Source organism: Pantherophis guttatus, chromosome 15 (genome assembly GCF_059756535.1).
Source record: "Pantherophis guttatus breed Tessera chromosome 15, ASM5975653v1, whole genome shotgun sequence".
NCBI lineage: Eukaryota > Metazoa > Chordata > Lepidosauria > Squamata > Colubridae > Pantherophis > Pantherophis guttatus.
Window position 1 is genome coordinate 5989281 of NC_142077.1, and position 22125 is coordinate 6011405.

At 44.7% G+C, this 22125-nt stretch overlaps 1 protein-coding gene across 1 annotated transcript in view; it reads right to left on the reverse strand.

Annotated features, from left to right (window-relative positions):
* The window catches only part of PLEKHN1 (pleckstrin homology domain containing N1), a 53551-nt gene extending 32155 nt beyond the window's left edge, over window positions 1-21396 (reverse strand). Inside the window, exons 1-4 of the mRNA XM_060694174.2 lie at window positions 20996-21396; window positions 15375-15474; window positions 707-853; window positions 432-512 (exon numbers count right to left, since the gene is read on the reverse strand). Coding sequence (XP_060550157.2) covers window positions 432-512; window positions 707-853; window positions 15375-15474; window positions 20996-21252 — 585 coding nt within the window. The 5' untranslated portion in view covers window positions 21253-21396. The remainder of the gene's footprint in view (window positions 1-431; window positions 513-706; window positions 854-15374; window positions 15475-20995) is intronic.
* Window positions 21397-22125: the final 729 nt, after the last annotated feature.

The window sequence follows — 22125 nt, forward strand, 5'->3', positions numbered from 1 at the left end:
GCACACTGGGAACTGGCTCCCGCTGTTCTTCTGCCTCACTGATGTCAGATTCCGGAGGCTGCACATAACTATCAGACGGCCTGGCCCACTCTCTGCCTCCGACGCAGAGCCCTCGTCCGAGCCTTCCCCAGACTCCAGGACTCGCCCATGTTCCTCCCCAACCTCCTCACTGTCCGAATCTGCTGCCAGCTCTGTCGGCCGCTGGCAGGCCACCACAAGACCAAAAAGAGGGGACGAATCAATAGGGTTGCTCTAAAGCTTGTCTCACAAAGGTTTGTGATGGATTTTTCAGCAGCTTATGGTCCACAACGACTGGCTCTGGGGTTTTCTAATGGGAAGATTTCCATGCTGTGCTCAGGAACGCTAAGAATGGAACCAGGAAACAGAGGTGGTTGTAGTTTCTAATTACCGATCACCAAATCCTCATTTACCTGATACTTGTGTCCGTTGGGGCCGAGCGACTGAAAATAGAGGAACTCTTGAAAAAGCTCCAAATAGCAGTCATTGGCTTCCTGCCAAAGGGAAAAAAAAAAAGACATGGAGATTTTTTTTTTTTATTCATTTCAGTCGGTCTTCGGGGTGCTTGCACTGAATAAAGATAAACAAATTGAAAAAGCGGAAGAAAATAATGGGTTGCAAAGGCACAGATCCAGAGGCCTTCAGAAGCTTCGCGCATTGGATATGGGGGAGGGGGTGTGTGTCTCACCTGGCAGTGCTGAAACTTAAATTTGAGTTTGGAATAGTGGATTATTTTTCCCAGGTTCCGTACCACCGTCCTCCTCCGTCCTTTCTTGAATAGGCTGGGGAATCGCTGGTCAAGGTTTTCCTTTTCGTTCTCCTGGCTGGCAAAGCTCTGTACCAAAAATGAAAGAAACACTCTTAGAAGAAGGAAGGAAGGAAGGAAGGAAGGAAGGAAGGAAGGAAGGAAGGAAGGAAGGAAGGAAGGAAGGATGGATGGAAAAATGGATGGATGGATGGGAGACATGAGAGGAAGGAAAGGAAGGAAGGAAGGGATGGATGGATGGAAGGAAGGAAGGAAGGAGGGAGGGAGGGAGGGATGGAACAATGGGTGGATTGATGGGAGAGATGAGAGGAAGGAAAGGAAGGAGGGAGGGAGAAAAGAAAAAGAAAGAAAGAAAGAAAGAAAGAAAGGGAGGGAGGAAGGAATAAATGGAAGGAAGGGTGGGAAGGAGGGATAGATTATGGATGGATGGGAGAGATGAGAGAGAGGAAGGAAGGGATGGATGGATGGATGGATGGATGGATGGATGGATGGAAGGAAAGACGGAAGGAAGGAAAGAAGGAAGGAAGAGATGGATTGATTCATCGATGGATGGATCAACGGATGCATGGATGCATGGATGGATGGGAGAGATGAGTGGAAGGAAGGAGGGAGGGAGGGAGGAATAAATGGAAGGAAGGAAGGAAGGGAGTGATGGATGGATGGATGGATGGATGGATGGATGGGAGAGATGAGAGAGAGGAAGAAAGGAAGGGTGGATGGATGGAGTGATGGATGGATGGAAGATAGGAAGGAAGGAAGATGGAAAGAAGCAAGGAAGGGAGGGAGGGAGGGAGGGAGGGAAGCGAGAGGTGAGACGAAGGAAGGAATATAAATATATAAATTCTAAATATACTGTACTTCACATTACCAAGATAACCCAGAGGTAAATAATACCCATCTTTGCACAACTCCCATGGCTAAAAACACCATTTTTTATCGAAAGACCAAAAGACAGAGGCGCATCTCCCTTCCCCAGAAACCAGAAGCTCTTCAGAAAAGTCATTCTGGCAGAAACTCCTTGCGTGGCACTTCTCATCCTGCCCAGATTCGCCGCCCTGAGGCCATTTTTTTTCCCAGATCAAAAAGTTGCCAACTCTAAATTCGGCCGAGATGCCGTTCCCCAAAGGTCAAATGTCACGGGAAAAGCCTCTGTTGATGGATCTCTGCGCCAGCTGAAGATTTTAAAGATCTTTATAACGGCATCGTTACCATTTGCCCAACTCTTCAGTTGTTGACTCCTCAACAATAACTTTGAATATATTCTATATTTAAATTAAGGGACAAGGTGACTCAGTGGCTAAGACGCTGAGTTTGTTGATCGAAAGGTCGGCAGTTCAGCGGTTCAAATCCCGAGTGCCGCATAACGGGGTGAGCTCCCGTGACTTGTCCCAGCTTCTGCCAACCTAGCAGTTCAAAAGCACGTAAAAAAAAATGCAAGTAGAAAAATAGGGACCACCTTTGGTGGGAAGGGAACAGCGTTCCGTGCGCTTTTGGCGTTGAGTCATGCCGGCCACATGACCACGGAGACGTCTTCAGACAGCGCTGGCTCTTTGGCTTAGAAACGGAGATGAGCACCGCCTCCTAGAGTCGGGAATGACCAGCACATATGTGCGAAGGGAACCTTTACCTTTATATTTAAATTACTCTCTTAATTTCACTCAAAATGAAAAGTTACCAGCCCAAGAAGAGTCAAAATTTGTCCTAATAAAAGACCTTCAAATGCACACGACCAATTTTCCAAATTCAACTGCTTTTAATTGTGCGCAGTTTTGATTCTCTTTCCCCCTAACACACAAACATCGGTACAAGCTTATAAACTTCACTTATATGTTTACCCTTCCGTATCTCTGCAAAGACATTTTCTTCCAAACCTCCATTGTTTAATTTTCCCCCAATGTCAATTTTTTCCGCTTAATTCCTACAGGAATTTTATACTCCAGATCAACATTACTTGATGTGAGTGAGCTCCTTCCCGAGACTTTCCTCATTAAGATATATCCTAACGTCCTGGGGCACGGTGAAAAAAATACATTTTTTTTTTCCATTTACAAAGATAAGATCAGCCGAAGGGAGGTTGAGTAAAGCATCAGCCGCCTGCTACATTCTTGGCCAAAATTTTTTTTTCAACTTCAGCCTTCCTGATTAAACGGTGAAGCTCTCCAACCTATGCAGGTCTTATCTCAGCTGGGAAAGTTTAAATCCCACAGAAAAAAAAATGAAAAAATGCAGTGATATCACTGGGAACTGAGTTCAGTTAATGGGCTCTGGATCTCATCCAGGGCCTATCTTGTTAGTCTTCCCGTTGATCTGAAGCCCAGCGAAAATGAACCAAGAGCAACAAAAATCATTAGGGGACTTATGAAGAACGGTTGCAGGAACTGGGTATCTCTAATCCAGGGGTCAGCAACCTGCGGCTCTGGAGCCGCATGTGGCTCTTTCACCCCTCTGCTGCGGCTCCCTGTCACTCAAAATATGCGTCACAACCGCCCATGTGCGACACCCACCGGCATGTGATTTATTGAGCTTTTCAACACCCGGTAGGCCAACCACAGATAAATCCAAGAAAAGAAAAGTTTCAGAAGGAAACAGAATGTTTAATTCAACTACATATGCTAGTTTTGTGGCCACTTAAGAAATAGTCAGGCTCGGGAAGGGTTTTTGTGGCTCCCGGTGTTTTCTTTTCTGTGGGAAACGGGTCCAAATGGCTCTTTGTGTGTTTAAGGTTGCAGAGAATGGTGATGAAAAGAAGGACTAGGGGAGACATGATAGCAGTCTTCCAATATTTGTGGGGCTGCCACAAAGAAGAGGGGGGGTCAACCTATTCTCTAAAGCAGTGATGGCGAACCTTTTCGGCACCAAGTGCGCGCACTCGTCTGCGCTGCAACCCGGAAGAGGAGCGTCTCAGGGTGCACGCGCGTGCCCGAAAATAAACTTCCGTTTTTTGCCTGCAGATAGATAGAGAGCAAGCTCTGGTTTTCCTCAGGGGTGGGCTGCTAGGGGTTTGGAAGAACCCCTAGCTAAGATTCTGTGCAGTTCGGAGAACCCCCAAATCCCACTCCTGGCTGGCCCTGCCCACCCCGCCCCGCCCCTCCCAGGAATTCCCATGCGGGCAGTTTTGGTTGCAGGTAAGTGCAGAGCATGTGCAGAGGCTCGGGGAGGGTGAAAAGTTTGGGATTTCTGGCCTCCAGAGGGCCTCTGGAGCCTGGGGAGGCTGTTTTCGCCATCACGAAGGCTCTAGAAAAGCCTCCGGAGCCCGGGGAGGGCAAAAACTCCCCCCCTGCTGCCGTGGTGCAGGAGGCTGACTAGGTCACGCCCACCATGGCCACGCCCACCCAGCAACCGGGCAGAGAACCCCTTGCTAAAATTTTTGAAGCCCACCCCTGGTTTTCCTGCGTCTCTTTTCATCGACATGCATGTCTCATTGTCCTCTCCCCCCTCCCCCTACCTTTGATTCCAGTGAAACAGACCGGATCGGTTTCCCCAGCCGTACCCAAAATAACCGAAAACAAAACCCTCCCGTAATTAGCAAGGGAAGTGCCTCTCCCAGCTGTCTTCGCTCTTTTCCCATCACAAGGCCGACTCGCCCCAGGCCGTGGACTAAATCCGAGCGTGCGCTGCCCGAAAGCGTTCAGGATCAGGTGGCAGGAAGGCAGGCAGAAAAACCACCATCTGGGCAGCAGCACCCGCCCGTCCAAATTCACACATGCCCATCTTGAGACACGGCAGATATTCAGGAGATTAATAATCCCAGCTATTTTTTTTTTCCTCCTGGGTTTCATTCAGCAAAGCTGATTCTTATTTTTTTTTTCTCTATTCTTAGTTTTTCTCTCACTTCCCCTGGATTCATTCCATGAAACAGCATTAAAAAAAGAGGGATCTTGGAGTCCTAGTGGGCAACCATTTAAATAGGAGCCATCCGTGTGCGGCAGCTGCCAAAAAAGCCAACACAGTTCTAGGCTGCATCAACAGAGGGATAGAATCAAGATTACGTGAAGTGTTGATACCACTTTATAATGCTTTGGTAAGGCCACACCTGGAATATTGCATTCAGTTTTGGTCGCCACGATGTAAAAAAGATGTGGAGACTCTAGAAAGAGTGCAGAGAAGAGCAACAAAGTGGATTAGGGGACTGGAGGCTAAAACATATGAAGAACTGGGTATGTCTAGTTTAATGAAGAGAAGGACTGGGGAGACACGATAGCAGTGTTCCAATATCTCAGGGGCTGCCCCAAAGAAGAGGGAGTCAAGCTATTCTCCAAAGTATCTGAGGGCAGGACAAGAAGCAACGGGTGGAAACTAATCAAGAAGAGAAGCAACTTAGAAATAAGGAGAAATTTCACGACAGTTAGAACAATTAACCAGTGGAACAACTTGCCACCAGAAGCTGTGAATGCTCCAACACTGGAAGTTTTTAAGAAGAGGTTGGATAACCATTTGTCTGAAGTGGTATAAGTTTTCCTGCCTAAGCAGGGGGTTGGACTAGAAGACCTCCAAGGTCCCTTCCAACTCTGTTATTCTATTTCTATTCTAAAAAGCATTCCATTAAACAGCAGAAAAAAAAGATTGTCTTAAAAGCACAGCCCGGCACGCAGAAAACGTGTTGGCAAAATGTGGCTGGCTAGTGAACCTTAGCCAGAATCTGAATGCAAAAAGGGAAATTTTTGGAATTTCCACCTATCTACCCCTGCCCTCCCTTCGCCAGTCGCCCCCATTTCCCCTCCTTTAGTGGCCCTAACCCCACTTCCTCCCCCACCACTGCCTCTTTGTTCGGGCTGCTTAGCTTCCGCGACGGCTGGTCTAGAGTCCGGAAGGCAAGCTGACCGGAGTTTTCGGCAGCCCCCAGGCGCAGGCCGCTGAAAAGTACCGGAGGCCGTGGAAAAAGCTGTGTTCTTTGCGCATGCGCATCTCATTGGACTTGCAAGGCAATGGGATGCGCGTGCGTGAAGAACATGGCGGTGACGAACATGGCGGGCGGAGCGAGTGAGCGGCGGGGGCCGGCCATCGCTACCAGTTTGGCGACCTTGGCCAAATTTCCGCCAACGATTCGTGCGAACCGGCTGAATACCACCTCTGGCTCAGAAGATACGTTCTTATTGTCTCTGACGCTCCGAGACCCGTTACAAACGCCATTCATTCCCTTCTCTAGCGCTCAATTTAGCACACCAGGCTGTCTGTCGCTGAAACAGGATACCCTAGCAAGAGGGAAGGTTTTAATATTGAAAAGTCCCTGCAAAAAGCGTACAAGCTTTTGAATCGCACAGAATGCTTCATCGAGTTTCTCCCGTCTCCAGCCAGCTAAAAATCATCCAGCAAAAAGCCTTTACTTTTTTGGTTCACACAGAAAGTTTGCACAGTAATCTTTCTCGAGGCGTCGGTAAACCCCTCTGAGTGGAGATGGAAGCTGCCAAGCAGCGATTAAGCTGTTCCCCAAAAGGGGAATTAAGCTGCCATCCAAAAGCAGAGATTAAGTTAAGTTCTATTGATCAGATGCCACCGCTGGGGGAAGATAAAGTGAAATTACGCCGGCAAGTCGCAACACAACACGAACAGGAGATGCAACATGGGGGGAAAAATTGGGTGTGTCCCCAGATCGGGTAAAAGAAGAAATCCCTGCATGCAAAAAACCAGCATGAGAGGGAGAAAATGGAGCTAGCTTTCTATCTGCAGGGATAGGGATACAGACAGAGATGCGCTGCTGGGGGTTCGCACGGGTTCGGTAGAACCTCTAGCTAAAATTCTGTGCAGTTCAGAGAACCCCCAAATCCCACTCCTGGCTGGCTCCGCCCACCCCATCCCGCCCCACCCAAGACGTGGCCTGTTTTGGATGCAGGTAAGTGCAGGGTGCGCGAAGAAGAGAAGAGAAGAGGCCGGCGAGGCACCCCTCGATGTGAGTGACATTGAGTTGGCCACGCCCACCCAGTCACATGACCACCTAGCCACACCCACCCAGCCGGTCATTAGGCAGATGGTATCAGTGGTCCGTGGGATTTAAAATTATGAATTTAGTGGTCCCTGAGTGGTCCAAAAGATTGGGGATCCCCTGGTTTTAAATAACTCAATACGTTTGGTTTAAGCCAGTGTTTTCCAAACTTTTAAAACAACCCTTTTTACTTGCTCCACAGAAAAACCTTGGTAGTACAGTGGTCTAAAGCACCCTGTTATTAAGACCAGCTGCCTGCAATTACTGCAGGTTCAAATCTCACCAAGGCTCAACGTTGACTCAGCCTTCCATCCTTTCTAAGGTAGGTAAATTGAGGACCTGGTTTGTGGGGGCAATAAGCTGACTTTGTATAAATATACAAAAGTATGAAGGCTGTTGCTTAACGCATTGTAAGCCGCCCTGAGTCTCCGGAGAAGGGCGGCATATAAATCAAATTTAAAAAAAACCCAAAATGTATGTTTTTTTGGGGTGTCATTACGAGAAAAAAAAACACTTTTATACAATTTTGGGGAATTTTACCCAGATTTGGGAGGCATAAATTTAAATACTTGGCGGCTTAGCACAATAGAGAAATCCAGCTGTTACATGCACTTAGCAAATGGCTAAAAATAATATTTTTTTCTGGTTTTTTTTTCCAAGATGCTCTGTGGGAAATTACTGTTAGTGGAACACATATTCCGTAGGCTTAGCCGCAGACACCAGAAACATTTAAGCTAAAAAAAAAAAGTTTTATTTCTAATTACGAAGGATAAGCCGTTAATTATAATAGCGAGTGCCACTTTCCCTACTGGAACAAGCCTTTAATTATACAATCTGTGCTCTGATTTTAAGGTTCACGTGGCTGCAAAAACATCTATCTAGGAGAGTTACAACATAGGAATCAAACATCCTCTTTGTCTCTGCAGGAGTACCTGTTCTATCTATCTATCTATCTATCTATCTATCTATCTATCTATCTATCTATCTATTTATTATATTTCTATACCGCCTTTCTCCCGTAGGACTCAAGGCGGTGTACAGTCAAGAAAAATATAGATACCCAAACATCATAAAATTGCTAATTAAAATTATTATTATAACATAGTTTGGCCCGATTAAATAGAACCTAAAATAGATAACATTTTAACATTCTAGCCAGGAAAGCGAGTTATTCTGCCATAAAGGTAGTCCTTGACTTACAATGGTTTGTTTAATGACCGTTCCCAGTTACACGGGCACTGAAAAAAAGCGACTTGTGGTCGTTTTTCACACTTAACGACCGTTGCAGCATCAAAATCCGGACGCTCGGCAACCGATTCATATTTATGACGGTCGCAATGTCCCGAGGACCTTCTGAGTCCACGGGGAAGCCAGATTCACTTAACAACCGTGTTACCAACTTAACAACAGCAGGGATTCACTTAGCAACGGTGGGAAGGACGGTCGTAAAATGGGGGCAAAACTCACTTCCATGTTTTTCTTAGCCACAAAAATTTGGGGTTCGCTTCTGGTTGTAAGCCGAGGACTGCCTGCGTAGGAGGAGAAGGCCAATTGGAAAGAAGAAAGGGCAGAACCGGGAATCATACAGAGGCATAACAGGCCACCTCTCCGAATAGGAAATTTTGTAGCTTGGCAGTGTTGTGGTCCGCCAGCAGCCTGCGGAGCTGGCAGCAGAGTCGGACAGAGAGGAGACTGGGGAGGACCATGGGCCAGTCCTGGAGTCTGGGGAGGGCTCAGATGAGGGCTCTGCGTCGGAGGCAGAGAAGGGGCCATCTGGGAGGTACGTGCTGCCTCTGGAGCCTCCAGAGTCGGACCTCAGCAAGGCAGAGGAACAGGGGGAGCCTGTTCCCAGTCCGCGCATGCGCAGAGCTGCCAGAAAGCAAGAACAGTTAAAACGAAAGGGACGATTCAGGAGTAGGGCTTGGAAATGATTGGCCCCTCCCATAAGGCTTAAAAGAGGAGCAAAGGCACGTGGGCCATTGTAGGAAGCAACGTTGTTAATTCTGTGCAGTTTAAAGCCTGAAGCTCTGTTTGATTCTGGATTCCGTGTGGCTTTGCCAAGTAGGTCTTTGGCTGCGTGTCAAGGGAGATAAAGGTGGGCGATTATCCCGAAGGACTTCTCCCGAAGGACTCTTTGCAACTAATTGGGACTCAGCTGTGAATGAACGTAATTCACAGCTGTTGCAATAAAACAGGTTTTTGGGACTACCCGTGGGTTTTAATGACTCAGGAAGCCTAGGTCAGATCAGGCAAATCCTTTATAACAGGATGCAATTCAGGCATATTTATTTGGGACTCAGAGAATCCCCGTGCAAACCTAAGCACACAATTCTGAAATAAGCACCCTCAAATCCGGAGTTAGTCTATGCAGCGCAGAGTCCCTTTCACTCCATGTATTGGGGGGGTTATTTAATAGAGAAGCACTTTCAGCTCCCTCACTCTCCCCCACATCCACACCAGTATGGTGGTATTCAACCGGTTCAGACCGGTTCGAGCGAACCGGTAGTGGTAGTGATTCAAGCCCTGGCACTATGCCGTCCTATTTACCGCGTTTCCCCGAAAATATTTAAAGGCATGCACAGCCGGTCCCCGACATTTCCTCTGGTTACGGTTAGGGAGATAGAGCTGGAAAGAGCTAGAGCTAGGTAAGACGGCAAGAGGAGTCCCGTCTTGCTCCACGCACCCCAAAATAACAAGACCTCCCCGAAAATAAGGCCATGCGCTTATTTCAAGATTCAAAAAATGTAAGACAGGGTCTTATTTTCGGAGAAACACGGTAGCCACGTTTTTTAATGTGCAGCTCAGCGCGCTCACATTTTCGGTGCGCCGCAAACTGTTGGTAAAATTATGTGAAACTCACTTCTGATACACACACACACACACACACACACACACATTGCCCCTATTCTGCTTTTTCAAAGCCCCTTCATTCACCCCCTCCCTCTATAAGCCTCCCGTCGACCAATCTTCTCCATTCAATGGTTGCGTTTAGCAAACTGCGTAATGCGTTTTCTTGCTTCGTTCTGCAAATAACTCCAGATTTTGCTAGCTAGAAGGAAGGTGGAAAGGAAGATCTGGGAATCCTGATTGTTGTTTTTTTTCTTTCTCTCTTTCCTTTCCACTTTCGCTCACACCACCCCTGTATACATCATCAAGGACAGCCGCACCTCCGCCTTAAATTAGAGACACCCTTCCTTCTTTTGAAAGGCAAGCAGACTTTCGTCTTTTCCCAGGTTCCCAGGCTCTCGAGCGGGTAAAAAAAATTCAGCACAGACCTGCTTGAGCTAATCCGTGAGGCAACATCATCTCATTAGCTCACGAAACCCGGTTGGGCAGGATTGAAATGGAATGGATTATATATGTCCTAGGAGGGACGCGGTGGCTCAGGGGCTAAGACGCTGAGCTTGTCGTTCGAAATGTCGGCAGTTCAGCAGTTCGAATCCCTAGTGCTGGGGCATAACGGGGGTGAGCTCCCGTGACTTGTCCCAGCTTCTGCCAACCTAGCAGTTCAAAAGCAGGTAAAAAATGCAAGTAGAAAAATAGGGAGCACCTTTGGTGGGAAAGGAACAGGCGTTCTGTGCGCCTTTGGCCTTGAGTCATGCCGGCCACATGACCACGGAGATGTCTTTGGACAGCGCTGGCTCTTTGGCTTTGAAATGGAGATGAGCACTGCCCCCTAGAGTCGGGAACGACTAGCACATAACTGCAAGGGGAACCTTTGCCTTTTTACAAGTTCGAGGATTTGCTGGAAAGAAATGGATTTTTATATATATATATATATATATATATATATATATATACACATACATACATACATACATACATACATACATACATATATATATATATATATATATATATATATATATATATATAATCCCGCAGAGGTGTCTTTCTCCTTTAAACACCAGGCCTGCCCAAAAATTGAGCGGGGGGGGGGGCACGATACCCACACGCCAGCCATTTTTCCATATGATCATGAAGTCAGCGTGACTCATTCTGGAAACAAAAAATCCCCATCACGTGTCCTGAAGCTGAAATATTATTTTAGCGTGGAGTTTTATAAGCCTGCAGAAGGGGAGGGGGACCTCTGACTCCTAGACAAACACCAGCCCTGCGAGGTTTGCCCTGAGGCACCTCAAAGGCTTGGTTTTTTTCAATAACCTTAAGGATGAAGCCTTAGGATGAAGGCTATTGCTTAGCACATTGTAAGCACCCCTGAGTCTCCGGAGAAGAGCGGCGTATAAATCAAATTAAAAAAAATAAAAAATAAAAAATAGTAATTTAACTCTATTAAAGTCTTAATAGAGAGAGAGAGAGGGAGAGAGAAAGATGATAGATAGATAGATAGATAGATAGATAGATAGATAGATAGATAGATAGATAGATAATAGACATAGGTGGATGGATGGATGGATGGATGGATGGATGGATGGATGGATGGATGGATGGATGGATAGATAGATGGATGGATGATAGATATAGATGGATGGATGGATGGATGGATGGATGGATGGATGGATGGATAGATGATAGAGGGAGGGGGAGGGAGAGAGAGAGAGAGAGAGAGAGAGATGAGTAAGAGAGATGGAGAGAGAGAGAGAGAAAGAGAGAGATGGAAGAAAGAGCAGTCAACAGGTTAAGCTAAACAAATCCCTCTATTAACCATCTCTTATTGTATTTAACGCGTAGAAAGTCCACAAACGGTTTCCAGACTTTTATAGAAACTGTTTTTGTTCTGTTTTTCTATTTTGTATTTTACCTTTTATAATAAAATAAATATACTAAAAAGGAAAATGATATCTATCTATCTATCTATCTATCTACCTACCTACCTACCTATCTACATCTCTCTCATCTCTCTCATCTCTCTCTCCCTCCCTCCCTCCCTTCCTCTGTGTGTGGTGTGTGTGTGTGTGTGTGACTGTATAAAAGGGGAGGAGAATTTACTGGGGTTTTTTTCTCTTTTTTTTTCAGCATCCACTGGGGTGGATTCTATATGTTTAAATTTATTTGGTGTTTGGATCAAATGGGCACTTTTTGAGTGCTTTTAATTCGGTTTCCCTTCCGAAATTTGCTTTCTTGGCTGGGGCTGACCAGGTGTGACTCGGAAGGACATGTTTGGCTTCGTTCGTAAGAAGAAGGTGAGGCAAGTTAAAAGTTAAACTCCAGGAAAGGAATGCGATGGCTTCGGAGTGACTGAGGAATTGGCGCCAGGCGAGGTAGATGTCACCTTTGGACGGGGCCATTGCGTCATAAATGAAGAGGATGAAAAAAATAATAATAACCATAATCAAAGGATAGGAAGTGGCTGTTTGTTGGGTGCTTCCCCTCCAATTATTTCTGATTCAGGGTGTGTGTGAGATGGGATGGGATTGTCCAGTTCTTCTCGATTGAAAAGAAAACTTTCTTTCTTTTCTTTTTTTTGGGGAATTTGGCTATTTGAGAAGAGTATACTAAATTATATTCATAGTTTATCAAGATTAATAGGTATAAACAGAAATATATATTCTTTCCCACAGCCAAAGAGAGAGATAAAAGGTAAAGGTAAAAGGTTCCCCTCACACATATGTGCTAGTCGTTCCCGACTCTAGGGGGCGGTGCTCATCTCCGTTTCAAAGCCAAAGAGCCAGCGCTGTCCGAAGAGAGGAAAGTTAAGACGATGCTAACTATAAAGTTTGCAGGAACTATACAATCCGCCAAATTTCAGTTCCACGGAGTTTCGTATATCCCGGATTATGGATGCATTTTGTAAATTAGCCCATTTGAAGTAGTATGGTTCAAAAATTGTTGCCCTGCGTTGGGCTATTTTCCCTTCTTAAAGGTTACAAGAATGCGAATTTTAGTGACGTGTGGACTGTTTAGTAATGGTGCCTCCATCCTGGCCTGTAGAATTGTCTCTAGAATAGTAGTAACTGTGAGAAGGATCTTGGAGTCCTACTGGACAACCATTTAAATAGGAGCCAGCCGTGTGCAGCAGCTGCCAAAAAAGCCAACACAGTTCTAGGCTGCATCAACAGAGGGATGGAATCAAGATCATGTGAAGTGTTGATACCACTTTATAAGGCCTTGGTAAAGCCACACTTGGAATATTGCATTCAGTTTTGGTCGCCACGATGTAAAAAAGATGTGGAGACTCTGGAAAGAGTGCAGAGAAGAGCAACCAAGAGGATTAGGGGACTGGAGGCTAAAACATATGAAGGACGGTTGCAGGAACTGGGTATGTCTAGTTTAATGAAAAGAAGGACTAGGGGAGACAGGATAGAAGTCTTCCAATATCTCAGGGGCTGCCCCAAAGAAGAGGGAGTCAAACTATTCTCCAAAGCACCTGAAGGCAGGACAAGAAGCAATGGATGGAAACTGATCAAGGAGAGAAGCAACTTAGAACTAAGGAGAAATTTCCTGACAGTGAGAACAATTAACCAGTGGAACAACTTGCCACCAGAAGCTGTGAATGCTCCAACACTGGAAGTTTTTAAGAAGAGACTGGATAACCATTTGTCTGAAGTGGTGCAGGGTTTCCTGCCTAAGCAGGGGGTTGGACTAGAAGACCTCCAAGGTCCCTTCCAACTCTGTTATGTATTGTATTGTATTGTATTGTATTGTATTGTATTGTATTGTATTGTATTGTATTGTATTGTATTGCATTGCATTGCATTGCATTGCATTGCATTGCATTGCATTGAATTCTATTCTATTCTGCTCTACTCTACTCTACTCTACTCTATTCTATTCTATTCTATTCTATTCTATTCTATTCTATTCTATTCTATTCTATTCTATTCTATTCATGCACCCTTCAAAAAGGAGATTTCTCTCTTAGGACCTGCAAGTACTGGCAGATGAAATGGATGTGAGTGGGTGTGGGTGTGTTTTTGTGTGCTGTTGTATTGTTTTACAGCAGTTTTTTTTTTTTTAATCTTTGCCACTTTAAATTGGGTGGACTTCAACTCCCTAGAGCTGGCTAGGGAATTCTGGGAGTTGAAGTCCACCCTCTTAAAAGTGCCTAAAGTTGGGGGGAAAAAAACCACTGCTTTAAAATAACAGCATCTAACAAGGTGGGGGAAAGGCCTCCTCGGCAGCCCTGCGTTAAACCGAGACAGAAACTAATCCATAAAATGTTTTTTTGTCTGCCTTTGGCAAAGCACTCCGGCTCTTACGGATCAGGGACGAGTTTTTTTGCGTTTGGCACCCAGAAAAAAAAAGAAAAGAAAAAAGCCCGGCGTGAGAACCAGGAAGAAGGGGTGCCGGCTTCTCTTCTGAATTTTTGTTATAAAGAGGCGGATTGTGGGCTGGCTCATTTGTGTAAGTATAGTTTCAGGATAAGAGCTGAAAGTTGTGCGTCTGGAACGCCTTGTGTGGGCAGCAATTGGGATGCACTTTCCCTGGGAAATTACAGTAAATAGGAGAGAGAGAAAATTGTCCACGGGTGTGCTTTCTTTCTTTCTTTCTTTCTTTCTTTCTTTCTTTCTTTCTTTCTTTCTTTCTTTTTCTTTCTTTCTTTCGCTTTCTCTCTGTGTTACTGTCTCTTTTTTTTCTGTCTCTGTTTCTCTCTCTCTTTGTCTGTCTCTCTGTCTCTGTCTCTCTTTCTTCCTTTCTCTTTTTCTTTCTTTCTTCTCTGTTTCTGTCTCTCTGCTTCTTTCTCTCTCTCTGTTTCTGTCTGTCTGTCTCTCTTTCTTTCTCTCTCTCTCTCTCTTTTTCTCTGACGCTATCTCTGTGTGTGTGTCTATGTCTCCGTCTCTCTCTTTTTTCTTTCTTTCTGTCTCTAGTTTCTCTCCTTCTTTGTCTGTCTCTCTCTGTCTCTCTTTCCTTTCTTTCTTTCTGTCTCTGTCTCTCTTTCTCTCTGTGTGTCTCTATCTCTCTTTTTTTCTGTCTCTGTTTCTCTCTCTGTCTATCTGTCTCTCTCTTTTTCTTCCTCTTTCTTTCTTTCTCTTTTTCTTTCTTCTGTTTCTGTCTCTCTGCTTCTTTCTCTCTCTCTGTTTCTGTCTGTCTGTCTCTCTTTCTTTCTCTCTCTCTTTCTTGTTCTCTGTCTCTGTTTCTCTCTCTCTGTGTGTCTGTCTCTTTTTTCTTTCTTTCTGTCTCTAGTTTCTCTCTCTCTTTGTCGGTCTCTCTCTCTGTCTCTTTCTTTTTCTTTCTTTTTCTCTCTTTCTGTCTCTTTGTTTCTTTCTCTATTTCTGTCTGTCTGTCTGTCTCTCTTTCCTTTCTTTCTTTCTGTCTCTGTCTCTGTTTCTCTGTGTGTGTCTCTGTCTCCTTCCTTCCTTCCTTCCTTCCTTCCTTCCTTCCTTCCTTCCTCTCTCTTTCTTTTCTCTCTCTTTCTCTGTCTCTCTCTCTCTCTATTTCTTCCTTCCTTCCTTTTCCCGACATTTCAAAAATGGCTCAGAAGCCACTGGAGATCAGAACAGGTATTTTGGAAGGTCATCAAGAAGCAAAAACAATCAAATTTTTCAGGGTTTATATCTCTGCGGGCAAAGCAAGAGTTTTCCCCCATTCCGTAACCTCGAAACGGTAAGGAGAGTACAGGTTCCATCATCCTCTGCCACAGGCTGTCTGGAAACAACGGGTGCTGAATTCGAAAGCAGCCCACCTTGCATTAGCGCTGAATTGTGTAGGGACTGCAGACGAAGGAGGAAGGTGGAGAATTAACACATCCGTCCCGCAAAATTTACTTACCTTTGCAGGAATATATTGCAGTATTTTGTCTGAAGTCACATCTCTCTCATGCTCCGCTTCAAATCCAAAGAGCTCAGCCAGTTTTTTCTTGCTCTCTTGTCTGAAAGGCAATAAAACAGGGCCACAAAAAAAACATCAAGGCGAGCAAACAAAGCGAATCAGGAAGGCATGGAGGGGGAAAGAGGGAATGAGCAATTTATTTTATCACCAGGCTCATCAATGTTTGCAACTCACCAACCGTCAAAAATGCGAAAAGGAATGAGGGACGCTGCCCCAGCTTTGCTTTACTGTCTTGTTCAGGTTGAACTATAGAGAGCCAGTTTGAGGAAGAGGGGAGAGGAGAAGAGGGGAGAGGAGGGGAGGAGAGGGCAGAGAGGGAGGGAGGGAGGGAGGGAGGGAGGGAGGAAGGAAGGAAGGAAGGAAGGAAGGAAGGAAGGAAGGAAGGAAGGAAGGAAGGAAATAACTGAATATCCTGTACCGTCTGCCAGATGATAATAGTTCAAAAAAAAAAAGGATGCCCAGGATGAGATGGGTCTTTAAGAATGTTTTGAACTTTCTTAAGGCAGCGGGAGCTATAAAGTTTAACACAATAGCAGAGTTGGAAGGGACCTTGGAGGTCTTCTAGTCCAACCCCCTGCTCAAGCAGTGAGGAGACCCTACCATCCTAGACATATGACTGTCCAATCTCTTCTTTAAAAACCTCCAATGATGAAGCAATCACAACTTCTGAAGGCAAGCCATTCCATTGTCAAAAAGTGTCTTTCTTATTTCTAGTTCTAAAAGGGAAGGAAGGAAGGAAGGAAGGAAGGAAGGAAGGAAGGAAGGAAAGAAGGAAGGAAGGAAGGAAGGAAGGTAGGTAGGTCTTAAGACAAAGTTGTGACACCGGTCTCAGGGAAGAGCAATAGCTTGATTATTGCATACCTGCTAATAGGTATTGCATAATATATGTTTACTTATTACCGAATTAACCTACATTCTGGATTTGTAGTAACTCACTCAACCATAAAACCCAACGAGGCCACTATATATACCTCAATTAAAGTGAAAACTAACCAGCTTTAAGCATGTACTGTGTTTTTACCCAACGTAGATATGGGCCTGATGCAAATCTGTGTCTAAAATATAAATATTCCTGTAGGCACTTCTTAGTGGTCTCCACTCCCTCCCCCAAGTTTTAGACACCGTTTAGTTCCTGAATTCAGACCAGGTAGGCTGATAACTAATACGCAGCAAAATAAAAAGGCACTTCACCCCCATATTCTAACCACCAACATTAAAATCAGTGTTGATTTTAAAAAAGTTAAAGTGAAGAATACAACACCACATGTCATAAATTGACAGTGATCGGATCCAGGTTGCCTAAATCCCATCGACCACGAGGGGGCAGCATTACTTGGTTTCTTTTCCTCTAAGTTGCCCCCTAGTGGCCCTTGAGATTTTGGCAACCCAGATCTGAGAGTCTTAATAAATCACACAACGATCAAAAATTATTTAGGGCAATGGGCTTTTCTGTTGACATTACGAATGACGATGAAACATTCCCCTTTGTTCCTAGTAGGAGTCAATTTTTGGCGATCGTGGCAGGATTAAAAAAAGTATTATCTCCCACTCGTTTGAGATCGGGGGAAGATTTGAAACTTGGAGATTCGAGAAACTGGCCACATCTAAAAGGGATCCGACTTCTGAATCGATTCCTATCAGCCTGTGTTTATCTTTCCTAGCCCATCAGAAAGAATGAGGACCCACAACCAAAACACGAACAAAGCAACAAAACAAAATGAGCCAACTTTCGGTATGACGTCATCTCATTTCCCTATCCAGTTCACCAGAGATCACAGGGACCGATTGATAATATTTACAAACAAAACAAAACGAAGATAAATGCAGCCATCTAATTGGAAAAAAGGGGACTCCTTGATTGTGAAAGGCTGAAACACCCACACCCACAAACACACAATTTTCCATGTTCCCTGTGCCTGTAATTTTAGCAATTCTTTTCTGAGATGGTCTTGGACAAGGGTCAGCAACCAGCGGCTCTGGAGCCACATGTGGCTCTTTCACCCCTCTGCTGCGGCTCCCTGTCACTCAAAATATGCAATGTGCAAGACCTGTGGCACGCGATTTATTGAGCTTCTCAAACCTCAGTTGGCCAATCGTGGATAAATCCAAGAAAAGAAAAGTTTCAGAAGAAAACAGAACGTTTAATTCGACTACATATGCTAGTTTTGTGGCCGCTCAAGAAATAGTCAGGCACGGGAAGGTTTTTGTGGCTCCCGGTGTTTTCTTTTTTGTGGGAAACGGGTCCAAATGGCTCTTTTGAGTGTTTAAGGTTGCAGACCCCCTGGGCTTGGGGAGCATGCCCCACCCCAGGTTTGGCAAAATGGCTGTCCTCATTTGAATCCCACTTTGCAAAGAGGGGAATTGAAAGCGTGCTCGCTTTCCTTCGAACACCCTTTCACAATTCCTCGGGGCAGTGTCACAAAAAAAGAAACGAGTCCCCACGTGAGCAGGGCACAGTTTGAAATCAGGCCTTCTATTGGGCTGTGTTTTGGAAAGCACATCCATACACCCGGCCTGTGGATTGCACATTTATTTTTTATTTTTTATTTTGTGCAATCGGGAACATGTGGGAAAATGGACTTTCCGTATAAGATGGGGAAATATTTTCCAGTGCCCACAGCCAACTCTAATTCATACTGTCCTTTAAAAGCAGTTGTGCGCCTGCACACACTTATGCAACAGAGTGATAGAAAGCCCAAGTGTCTGGTTACTTAGGCGTCTCACAATTCGAAGCTGACACTTGGTTCCCCTTCCCATAAACGGGAGTGGGGTGTGGGGTGTCAGCCACCCATAATTTTCAAACTGGGTGAGAAAAAAAAAACCCATCCTACTGTGTTTCCCCGAAAATAAGACCCTGTCTTATATATTTTTTGAACCCCAAAATAAGCGCTTGGCCTTATTTTCGGGGAGGTCTTATTATTTGGGGGCGCGTGGAGCAAAACGGGGCTCCTCTTGCCGTCTTAACCTGATTTCCAGCTTTGCGTTTAAATATTTTCAGGGAGGGCTTATTTTCGGGGGGGGAGGCTTATTCAGCCGAGGTGGCGCAGTGGTTAGGGTGCAGTACTGCAGCTACTTCAGCTGACTGCTAGTTCAGCAGATCAGCAGATCAAATCTCACCGGCTCAAGGTTGACTCAGCCTTCCCTCCTTCCGAGGTGGGTAAAATGAGGACCCAGATTGTTGGGGGGCAATATGCTATTTAGTAGACTGTCTTTGGTGTAAGCTGCCCAGAGTCCTCGGAGAGTGGGCGGCATAGAAATATGACTAATAAAATAAATAAATAAATAAATAAATTTGAGTGCATGCTCTCAAAAGCCCCATTGGGGGTTATTATCAGGGGATGTCTTATTTTCAGGGAAACAGGGTAGATGTCTTGATATATTTATATTATTAGCCATGCCATGTGCTGTGCTAGCTGGGGATGATGAAATTTGTAGTCCGACCTCTCCGGGGAAGGGGGGGGGAAAAGCAAAATAACGAGTAGGCCCAACGACAACTGACAGGTTTTGTGGGGGTTTCAACGGGGCAAGTTAGTTTCGTAAAAGCAAAAATAATAATAATAATTCTTTTAACCCTGCCCTGATTTTCAAGAAGAGACTGGGCTGCCGTTTTGTCAGAAATGGTGTCTAGGCAGGGTCTCCTGCTCCGGTAGGGCAGGGGGCTGGACTAGATGACCTACAAGGTCCCTTCCAACTCTGTTTAATCGGTCAGAATCCGATGTTTGCTAAAAACAGAACAGGGTCTAGTGGAAACGGACAAGCGTTTCCCAGTTTCACTCACGTCTCCTGTGCAATTAAATTAGTCAGCTATGACAAGTAATATGCAGGTCGAGATTGGTTTTTTTTTCCCACGCCGTGCAAAAGCAGGTAATTTTTTTTTTTTAAAAAAAAACAACACTTATGAAATAATAATTAGGTATTACGTTTACAACCCACCCAACTTCCAGTGACTTTGGGCGGTGAGTACAACTTTGCAGTTATGCACACAGACACAGACAGAGAGGGAGGGAAAAAAACACCCTTTAAAAGGGAAGAGAAAAGCCAAATGATTTTCGAGATTTCTTTAAATGCTTTTCTTCCCTCTCGTCTATAAAGTTTCTTTAGGGAGGGGGACAAACCCCCACCCCCACCCCCACTAATGCAATTGTGAATCTTCTTCTCCCAATTGCAGGAAATATTTAGGATTATAAATAACTTAGAAGGATCTGGGAGAAGAAAGAGGGGTATTTTTAGCCCCTTCTCTAGTATAAGCAAAGAGAAGGGACCACAAAAGTTTGCATTCTAGGTTAACTTGAATTGTTGTTGTTTTTGTGTGTTTTTTTCCCTACTGAAAAAGCAGGGTTACAAGAGAACTGAACATCCTAGGCAATACATAATAAGGAATATAACCCCCATTGAGCACAAGGGGTAAAGCCCCACAGATTCGGTATGGTACATTTTGAATGAGTGGGACTCCAATTTCCCAGTGGGACAACCTTTTTTAAAAAAACGACTACAATTAACTTTAGACGGGGCAAGGCACACAACAGAAGTGACAGAAACAAAAGACGAATTAAAATAAAACTTTTTTTTCCCCCTTCCTTTCTTCTCTCTGCAGAAGAAAATTACTTCTTCTTCTTTTTTTAAATAAAGAAAGAATTTGCAGTCAAATTACCGTTCATCCCGCGATCCGGGAGATCATATTATTCTACGAACATTTGGGAGTTATAAATCCTTGGGGGAAAATGACACGCGCAGCCGAAACCCTGAGAAGGGAAGGGAAGGGAAGGGAAGGGAAGGGAAGAGAAGAGAAGAGAAGAGAAGAGAAGAGAAGAGAAGAGAAGAGAAGAGAAGAGAAGAGAAGAGAAGAGAAGAGAAGAGAAGAGAAGAGAAGAGAAGAGAAGGAGGGAGGGAGGGAGGGAAAGAAAAAGAAGGAAGGAAGGAAAGAAAGAAAGAAAGAGGGAAAGAAAGAAAGATAGATAGAAAGAAGGAAGGAAGGAAGCTAAGAAAGAAGGAAGGAAGCAAGGAAAGGAGGGAGGGAGAAAAGGAAGGAAGGAAGAATGGAGGGAGGGAGGGAAAGAAGGAAGGAAGGAAGAAAAGAAAGAAAGAAAGAAAGAAGGGAGGGAGGGAGGAAAGAAAGGAGGGAGGGAGGGGGGAAAGAAAGAAGGAAGGAAGGAAGAAAAAGAAAGAAAGAAAAGAGGGAGAGAGGAAAGAAAGGAGGGAGGGAGGGGGAAGGAAGGAAGGAAGAACGGAGGGAGGGAGGGAAAGAAAGAAGGAATGAAGGAAGAAAAGAAAGAAAGAAAGAAGGGAGGGAGGGAGGGAGGAAAGAAAGGAGGAGGGAGGGGGGAAAGAAAGAAAGAAGGGAGGGAGGAAGGAAGGAAGGGAGGGAGAGAGGAGGGAGGGAGGAAAGAAAGGAGAGAGGGAGGAAGGAAGGAAGGAAGGAAGAGAGGGAGGGAAAGAGAAAGGAGGGAAGGAGGGAGAAATGAGGGAAAGAAAGAAAGAAAGAAAGAAAGAAAGAAAGAAAGAAAGAAAGAAAGAAAGAAAGAAAGAAAGAAAAAGACGGAAAGGAGGGAGCTGGGACTCACTCTTTTTTGAAGGAGTTTTTCCGAGAAAAGGAATATCGGAAGCGGCCGGGCGTTTGGGGGACGCAAGCCATGTTCCCCATCTTCCGAAGTCGGGGCGACGGAGTCCCGCTCGCAGCGTCGGAAAGCCAGCAGCAGCCAAGAGGCGGAATGCGGGAGCCCCCGGCCGGCCGGCCGCCTGGAGCGAAACCCAGAAGGTGTGTGGCTTGGTTGGGGCGTCTCTCTCTCTCTGTGTGTGTGTGTGTGTATGTGTGTGTCATGCGAGGCTTCCTCACTTCCGTCTTCTCCGAGAGAATGAGCCTCTGGGCGTGTGTGTGTGTTGTGTGTGTGCAAGCCGTTTTGGCCAAAGGATCCTTTCGGCTGCTCACTTTCTGAGAACTGCCAACAGCAAGGCATACACACACGGGCGTGCAAATACACACACACACACACACACACACAAAAGCCGATTGGCTGTTTGTGGTGGCTGCTTTTTTGGGGGGGGAGGGCAGGGAACTGGAGGGATTTTCTAAAGGTGCGTTCCAGCCTTCCCCCCCCCCTTTTTTTTTGTTTTACCTGTAAGAGAGACAAAAAATTGGCTTGAAAACCTGCTTGACTCTTCTTTGAGGCAGTTTAGTTTAGTTTAGTTTAGTTTAGTTTAGTTTGGGGTGGGGTGGGGTGGGGTGGGGTGGAATGGAATATACAATACAATACAGAATAGAATATAGAGTATAGAATATAGAGTATAGAATATAGAATATAGAATATAGAATATAGAATATAGAATATAGAATACAATACAATACAATGCAGGATAGAATATAGAATAAAGAATAGAATAGAATAGAATAGAATAGAATAGAATAGAATAGAATAGAATAGAATATACAGAATAGAATAGAATATAGAATAGAATAGAATAGAATAGAATAGAATATAGAATAGAATAGAATATAGAATAGAATGTAGAATAGAATAGAATAGAATAGAATAGAATATAGAATAGAATAGAATAGAATATACAGAATAGAATAGAATATAGAATAGAATAGAATGTAGAATAGAATAGAATAGAATAGAATAGAATATAGAATAGAATAGAATATAGAATAGAATGTAGAATAGAATAGAATAGAATAGAATGTAGAATAGAA